The sequence below is a fragment of the Pseudophryne corroboree genome, unplaced genomic scaffold, assembly GCF_028390025.1.
Source record: "Pseudophryne corroboree isolate aPseCor3 unplaced genomic scaffold, aPseCor3.hap2 scaffold_2868, whole genome shotgun sequence".
Classification (NCBI taxonomy): domain Eukaryota; kingdom Metazoa; phylum Chordata; class Amphibia; order Anura; family Myobatrachidae; genus Pseudophryne; species Pseudophryne corroboree.
This window is the reverse complement of record NW_026969533.1, coordinates 7803-17206: the sequence shown is the minus strand read 5'-3', so window position 1 is coordinate 17206 and position 9404 is coordinate 7803. Positions and strand designations below refer to the sequence as shown.

At 43.7% G+C, this 9404-nt stretch overlaps 1 protein-coding gene across 1 annotated transcript; it reads left to right on the top strand.

The window, feature by feature from the left end:
* Positions 1 to 201: 201 nt before the first annotated feature.
* On the top strand, positions 202 to 4740 carry VAX1 (ventral anterior homeobox 1; the record flags this gene model as incomplete). The annotated part of the gene is made up of 2 exons (XM_063952746.1): positions 202 to 945; positions 4553 to 4740. Coding segments are annotated over exons 1-2 (390 nt in total), but the record flags the coding sequence as incomplete, so codon positions are not given.
* Positions 4741 to 9404: the final 4664 nt, after the last annotated feature.

Below are 9404 nucleotides of genomic sequence, written 5' to 3'. Positions count from 1 at the left end.
CAGACCAATCACTCCCTCTCTCCTCGCTCAGTCCTGTGTGATGCGATGTATGAAGCTGGGAATTAGCGCAATCAGCGGCAGCGACCCCGTGTGATGCGCAGTAATGAGGCGGCATTAGCGCAGTTACTCCTCACTCCGGACTGTGCAGCCGACCCTCCCGCACCACAGATCCAGGAGCAGGGACTCTCCCGCACCGCAGCCCAGGGACCCTCCCGCACCGCAGATCTAGGAGCAGGGACTCTCCCGCACCGCAGCTCAAGGGACCCTCCCGCACCGCAGATCCAGGAGCAGGGACTCTCCCGCACCGCAGCTCAAGGGACCCTCCCGCACCGCAGATCCAGGAGCAGGGACTCTACCGCACCGCAGACCCAGGAGCAGGGACACTCCCGCACCGCAGATCTAGGAGCAGGGACACTCCCGCACCGCAGATCTAGGAGCAGGGACTCTCCCGCACCGCAGCTCCAGGGACTCTCCCGCACCGCATCCCCAGGAGCAGGGACACTCCCGCACCGCAGATCTAGGAGCAGGGACACTCCCGCACCGCAGATCTAGGAGCAGGGACTCTCCCGCACCGCAGCTCCAGGGACTCTCCCGCACCGCATCCCCAGGAGCAGGGACTCTCCCGCACCACATCCCCAGGAGCAGGGACTCTCCCGCACCGCAGCTCCAGGGACTCTCCCGCACCGCAGATCAAGGAGCAGGGACTCTCCCGCAACGGACACCCCGCACTCTGCGCGCCCAGCATGGACATTCGGTGTAACAGCAGCGCAGAGGATAACAGCAGGACCCCCAAACCAGGGCACAGGGAAGGGAAGGATCCCAGAGACCTCCCCACCTCCTACCTGAAGGAGCCACAGGGCACTTACCCGGCTCCCGGAGCCTCTGACAGCTGCGCCAAAAGCAAGAGCGCAGATCCGGATTACTGCAGGCGCATCCTGGTCCGAGGTAACTTCTGCCCCTGTCTCCATATACCTCTGCCAGCCCCCATATACCTGCCCCTGTCTCCATATACCTCTGCCAGCCCCCATATACCTGCCCCTATCTCCATATACCTCTGCCAGCCCCCATATACCCTGCCCCTGTCTCCATATACCTCTGCCAGACCCCATATACCTGCCCCTGCCTCCTTATACCTCTGCCCCTGTCTCCATATACCTCTGCCCCTGTCTCCATATACCTCTACCAGCCCCCATATACCTGCCCCTATCTCCATATACCCTGCCCCTGTCTCCATATACCTTGCCCCTGTCTCCATATACCTCTGCCAGCCCCCATATACCTGCCCATGTCTCCATATACCTCTGCCAGCCCCCATATACCTGCCCATCTCCATATACCTCTTCCAGCCCCCATATACCTGCCCCTGCCTCCATATACCTCTGCCAGCCCCATATACCTGCCCCTGTCTCCGTATACCTCTTCCAGCCCCCATATACCTGCCCCTGTCTCCATATACCTCTGCCAGCCCCCATATACCTGCCCCTGTCCCCATATACCTCTGCCAGCCCCCATATACCTGCCCCTGCCTCCATATACCTCTGCTAGCCCCCATATACCTGCCCCTGTCTCCATATACCTGCCGTCGTGTCTCCATATACCTGCCCCTGTCTCCATATATCTCTGCCCCTGTCTCCATATACCTCGGCCCCTGTCTCCATATACCTCGGCCCCTGTCTCCATATACCTCGGCCCCTGTCTCCATATACCTCTGCCCCTGTCTCCATATACCTCTGCCCCTGTCTCCATATACCTCTGCCCCTGTCTCCATATACCTCTGCCCCTGTCTCCATATACCTGCCCTGTCTCCATATACCTGCCCTGTCTCCATATACCTGCCCCTGTCTCCATACACCTGCCCCTGTCACCATATACCTGCCCTTGTCTCCATATACCTGCCCCTGTCTCCATACACCTGCCCCTGTCACCATATACCTGCCGCATATACAGTACCTGCACCTGTCACCATATACCTGCCCCTGTCACCATATACCTGCCGCATATACAGTACCTGCACCTGTCACCATATACGTGCCCCTGTCACCATATACCTGCCGCATATACAGTACCTGCTCCTGTCACCATATACCTGCCCCTGCCACATATACCTGCCCGTCACCATATACCTGCCGCATATACAGTACCTGCCCCTGTCTCCATACACCTGCCCCTGTCACCATATACCTGCCGCATATACAGTACCTGCCCCTGTCACATATACCTGCCCCTGTCACCATATTCCTGCCGCATATATAGTACCTGCCCCTGTCACCATATTCCTGCCGCATATATAGTACCTGCCCCTGTCACCATATACCTGCCACATATACAGTACCTGCCCCTGTCACCATATACCTGCCACATATACAGTACCTGCCCCTGTCACCATATACCTGCCGCATATACAGTACCTGCTCCTGTCACCATATACCTGCCCCTGCCACATATACCTGCCCGTCACCATATACCTGCCGCATATACAGTACCTGCCCCTGTCTCCATACACCTGCCCCTGTCACCATATACCTGCCGCATATACAGTACCTGCCCCTGTCACATATACCTGCCCCTGTCACCATATTCCTGCCGCATATATAGTACCTGCCCCTGTCACCATATTCCTGCCGCATATATAGTACCTGCCCCTGTCACCATATACCTGCCACATATACAGTACCTGCCCCTGTCACCATATACCTGCCACATATACAGTACCTGCCCCTGTCACCATATACCTGCCACATATACAGTACCTGCCCCTGTCACCATATACCTGCCACATATACAGTACCTGCCCCTGTCACCATATACCTGCCACATATACAGTACCTGCCCCTGTCACCATATACCTGCCACATATACAGTACCTGCCCCTGTCACCATGTATCTGCCACCTTTTACAATATATTTGCCCTTGCCTCTGTCCCTGCATACAGTACGGACACTGTCCCTACATTCACACTATGTTATCCCAGCGGAATTTTTCGCACATTCCCCTTATGTATTATGTTCTGGGTGTCGGCATATTAGTGAATAAGGTGTCAGCGCCCTGGTATTATCCCGTTGTCCGTGATATTCCCGCTGCAATTCCCGGGATCGGTCAGATAATGAGGAATATTCGCTGCTATCTGCAGAAATAATTTCATGCTGCGGCAATTGTTACTGGACCCCCAGTAATGTAGCGAGAAGCCCAGGACCCCCAGTAATGTAGTGAGGAGCTCCGGACCTCCAGCAATGTGGTGAGAAGCTCAGGACCTCCATTAATGTAGTGAGGAGCCCAGGACCCCCAGCAATGTAGTGAGGAGCTCAGGATCTTCAGTAATGTAGTGAGGAGCTCAGGACCCCCAGCAATGTAGTGAGGAGCTCAGGACCTCCATTAATGTAGTGAGGAGCCCAGGACCCCCAGCAATGTGGTGAGGAGCTCAGGATCTTCAGTAATGTAGTGAGGAGCTCAGGACCCCCAGCAATGTAGTGAGGAGCTCAGGACCTCCATTAATGTAGTGAGGAGCCCAGGACCCCCAGCAATGTGGTGAGGAGCTCAGGATCTTCAGTAATGTAGTGAGGAGCTCAGGACCCCCAGTAATGTAGTGAGGAGCTCAGGACCCCCAGCAATGTAGTGAGGAGCTCAGGATCTTCAGTAATGTAGTGAGGAGCTCCGGACCTCCAGCAATGTGGTGAGAAGCTCAGGACCCCCAGTAATGTAGTGAGGAGCCCAGGACCCCCAGCAATGTGGTGAGGAGCTCAGGATCTTCAGTAATGTAGTGAGGAGCTCAGGACCCCCAGCAATGTAGTGAGGAGCTCAGGACCTCCATTAATGTAGTGAGGAGCCCAGAACCCCCAGCAATGTGGTGAGGAGCTCAGGATCTTCAGTAATGTAGTGAGGAGCTCCGGACCCCCAGCAATGTAGTGAGGAGCTCAGGATCTTCAGTAATGTAGTGAGGAGCTCCGGACCTCCAGCAATGTGGTGAGAAGCTCAGGACCCCCAGTAATGTAGTGAGGAGCCCAGGACCCCCAGCAATGTAGTGAGGAGCTCAGGATCTTCAGTAATGTAGTGAGGAGCTCCGGACCTCCAGCAATGTAGTGAGGAGCTCAGGATCTTCAGTAATGTAGTGAGGAGCTTTGGATCCCCAGTAATGTAGTGAGGAGCCCAAGTCCCAATAAAGTAGTGTGGACCCTAGGACCCCAACAAAGTAGGAAGGAGCCCAGGACCCCCATTAATGTAATGAGCCCTGGACCCCCAGCAAAGTAGTGAGGGACTCAGTTTCCCCCAGCAATGTTGTGAGGAGAGTCCATGGACCTCCAGAAATGAAGTGAAGAACCATTATGTAATGAGGAGCACATGGTCCCCCCTAATGCAGTGAGAAACCCAGGTTGTCCTAGAAATTTAGTGAGGAGCCCAAGTGCCCCACAACAATGTAATGAGGAGCTTAAGACCCCCAGCAAGTAGGTTGGAGTCTAAGAACATGAGCAATGCAGAGAGAAATGCAATACATCTAATCCAGGCATGACCTTGCTGATTATAGTCCTCCTTGTGACACCTGTCTGTATCTTCCAGATGCCAAAGGCTCCATCCGGGAGATTATTCTGCCCAAAGGGCTGGACCTGGACCGACCCAAGAGGACTCGGACATCATTCACTGCAGAGCAGCTGTACCGGCTAGAGATGGAGTTTCAGAGGTGTCAGTATGTGGTGGGTAGAGAGAGGACAGAACTGGCCAGACAGCTCAACCTCTCCGAGACCCAGGTACGGTACCTTCACCTGGCGCTATTCCTCATAGTAACATGCCAGCAGCAGGGAACACATACATCCGATACCTCCACATGGATACACATCCACCTCATACCTCCACTGGACTATACATATACCTTATACCTCTACCGGAATATACATATACCTCATACCTCCACCGGTATATACATATACCTTATATCTGCACATGGATATATATACACTGCATACCTCCATCTGGATATACATATACCCATACCTCCACCAGAATATACTTCATGCCTCCACATGGATATACATACACTACATACTACCATCTAGATATACATAACATACACCTCATACCTCCACTGGAATATTTATATACCTCATACCGGCTTATGGATATACATACACTGCATACCTCCATCTGGATATACATAGATTACATGCTGTACCTCCACCTGTATATACATACTGTGCATCCCATACCACCACCTGATTATATATACACTTCATAGCTCAATCTGGATATACATACACCTCATACCTCCACCTGGCTCTACATACACCTCATACCTCCACCTGGATATACATGCACATGATACCACCACCTGGATATACGTGCATTTCATACCTCAATCTGGATATACATACACCTCATACCTCCACCTGGATATACATGCACCTGATACCACCACCTGGATATACGTGCACTACATACCTCCACCTGGATATACATGCACCTGATACTACCACCTGGATATACGTGCACTACATACCTCCATCTGGATATACAGCACAGGCACCTCATACCTCCATCTGGATATACATTCACATCAAACCTTCACCTGGATATGTATACACCTCATACCTACACCTCCACCTGGATATACATGCACCTCATACCTCCACCTGGATATACAGCACATGCACCTCATACCTCCACTTGGATATACATGCCCCTCATACCTCCACCTGGATATACAGCACATGCACTCCATACCTCCGTCGTGATATACATACACCTCATACCCCCCACCTGGATATACATACACCTCATAACTCCACCTGGATATACAGCACATGCACCTCATACCTCCGTCGTGATATACAGCACATGCATCTCATACCTCGGTCGTGATATACAGCACATGCATCTCATACCTCCGTCATGATATACAGCACATGCATCTCATACCTCCGTCGTGATATACAGCACATGCATCTCATACCTCGGTCGTGATACACAGCACATGCATCTCATACCTTCGTCGTGATATACAGCACATGCATCTCAGTATAAATACATATATGCACTAGAAAGGAATATTGTATATCTGCTTGCACAGCGTATGTGTAATTAAGTGGTGAAAGTGCGTCTGACAAGAAGAAGTTTCTGAGCCCAAGTATTGCACAAGTGTCAGTGACAAGTAGTGGTGCTGCTTAGTGGTAGTCTGCTCGTGATAGCAGTCTGTGATTCCAACTATATTTGTGTGCGGCGACCAGACAGGATATTAGTTCTATCTATCTATCTATCTATCTATCTATCTATCTATCTATCTATCTATCTATCTATCTATCTATCTATCTATCTATCTATCTATCTCTCTGTATCTCTATCTCTCTCTGTATCTCTATCTATCTATCTGTCTCTATTTATCTGTCTCTATCTGTATCTCGATCTATCTATCTCTCTCTATCTGTCTATCTATCTATCTATCCCATATCTCTCTCTATCTCTATCTCTCTGTATCTCTATCTATCTGTATCTCTGTCTATCTATCTATCTATCTATCTATCTATCTATCTATCTAGCTCTCTCTGTATCTCTATCTATCTATCTAGCTCTCTCTGTATCTCTATCTATCTATTTAGCTCTCTCTGTATCTCTATCTATCTATCTATCTATCTATCTATCTATCTATCTCTCTCTCTGTATCTCTATCTATCTATCTATCTAGCTCTCTCTGTATCTCTCTCTCTCTCTCTCTCTCTCTCTATCTCTCTCTCTCTCTCTCTCTCTCTCTCTGTATCTCTATCTATCTAGCTCTCTCTGTATCTCTATCTATCTATCTAGCTCTCTCTGTATCTCTCTCTCTCTATCTATCTATCTCTGTATCTCTATCTATCTATCTCTCTCTGTATCTATCTATCTATCTATCTATCTATCTATCTATCTATCTATCTATCTCTGTATCTCTATCTATCTATCTATCTATCTATCTATCTATCTATCTATCTATCTATCTATCTATGCTCTGCCATTAGTCTCGGGTGGCTGTGTGCAGTGTCTTTGGCTGTTTGGGTTCTGGAAGGCAGGAACGGGGATTCTCCGTACCTGTGATGTGTAAATGTTTTGTATTATATGTTAGAATATTTTCATGATGATGATGATGACTATTGTAGGAATCACCTGTATCTATAATATGTAGTAACTGTATTATATTATAGTAGGTAATATTATAATAATTGCATGTATTAATCCCTGAATTTATAACATGCAAATATATTATATTATATAATGTAATAATATAATAATAAATAGAAGTATGCAGGAATCATTCTCTTTATCTCTACTGTGTATATACATTTGATTATCTAATAAGATAGAGATTACTATAATCATTAGATACAGAAATATAGTTATAAACTTTTCATCTAATACGTAGATATATTGTATTTTAATTGGTATAGGAAACCCCAGATCTAAATTTTATATATAGAGACCTATGCATTTTAAATAACAGTATCTGAGTATTTATTATTATTATTTATTATACATACAATGTGTTTATAACAAATTATACAATGTTATAAATACTTATCTAGTGCACCTATATAATGTATTCTAAAAAATGTCCTGTATACCTATGATGTATTTATACATTATTATAGAATATGTATGGGTGTATGTATGTGTATGTATGTATGGGTGTATGTATGTGTATGTATGTATGTATGTATGTATGTATGTATATATATATATATATATATATATATATATAGTGAGATTTTTACTACTATACAGGGTGCTAATAGTTATATATAGGGTTCTTCATATGTCGAATAGTATACGTTGCAGTATATGCATTATATTATACCTGATATTGATATTCTACTATATGCTATTATATAGTGCATTTATAAGACCCTCCAGTAATTGTGGGATGTATATGTGTTTGTACACAATTATAGAACTTTAAAACAATATATGAAGAACAATTATCTGTAATGTGGATAAAGAATATTATACAGTATTTCATTATAAATTACATTCTAATGATTATCTGTAATGTGAAAATAAAATAATATACAGTGCTCCATTATAAGATATACTATAATAATTATCGGTAATGTTGAAACAGAATATATAATGTTCCATTATACCCTGTACTATAATAACTATCTGTTATAAGTACACATCGAGTTCTGCACATTGCAATATGTTATACTACTGTAGAATAATTGACTGTAAAGTGGAAATAGAATATTATACACTGATACATTATTAGTTATTCTATAATATTTTTAATGTAGGAATATAATATTATACAGTGTTATAAAATAAGTTAAACAATAATAATAATAATAATAATATGGAAATACATCTATTTTAAATTACACTATAAGAATTATCTGTAATGAGGAAATAGTATATTACACAGTATTCTGTTATATGTTATACTATAAGAATTATCTGTAATGAGGAAATAGTATATTACACAGTATTCTGTTATATGTTATACTATAAGAGTTATCTGTAATGTGGAAATAGTATATTGTACAGTGTTCTGTTATATGTTACACTATAAGAATTATCTGTAATGTGGAAATAGTATATTGTACAGTGTTCTGTTATATGTTATACTATAAGAATTATCTGTAATAAGGAAATAGTATATTGTACATTGTTCTGTTATATGTTATACTATAAGAATTATCTGTAATGTGGAAATAGTATATTATACAGTGTTCTGTTATATGTTATACTATAAGAATTATCTGTAATGAGGAAATAGTATATTATACAGTGTTCTGTTATATGTTATACTATAAGAATTATCTGTAATGTGGAAATAGTATATTATACAGTGTTCTGTTATATGTTATACTATAAGAATTATCTGTAATGAGGAAATAGTATATTATACAGTGTTCTGTTATATGTTATACTATAAGAATTATCTGTAATGTGGAAATAGTATATTGTACAGTGTTCTGTTATATGTTATACTATAAGAATTATCTGTAATAAGGAAATAGTATATTGTACATTGTTCTGTTATATGTTATACTATAAGAATTATCTGTAATGAGGAAATAGTATATTATACAGTGTTCTGTTATATGTTACACTATAAAAATTATCTGTAATGAGGAAATAGTATATTATACAGTGTTCTGTTATATGTTATACTATAAGAATTATCTGTAATGTGGAAATAGTATATTACACAGTATTCTGTTATATGTTATACTATAAGAATTATCTGTACTGAGGAAATAGTATATTACACAGTATTCTGTTATATGTTATACTATAAGAATTATCTGTAATGTGGAAATAGTATATTATACAGTGTTCTGTTATATGTTATACTATAAGAATTATCTATCTGTCATGAGGAAATAGTATATTATACAGTGTTCTGTTAAATGTTATACTATAAGAATTATCTGTCATGAGGAAATAGTAT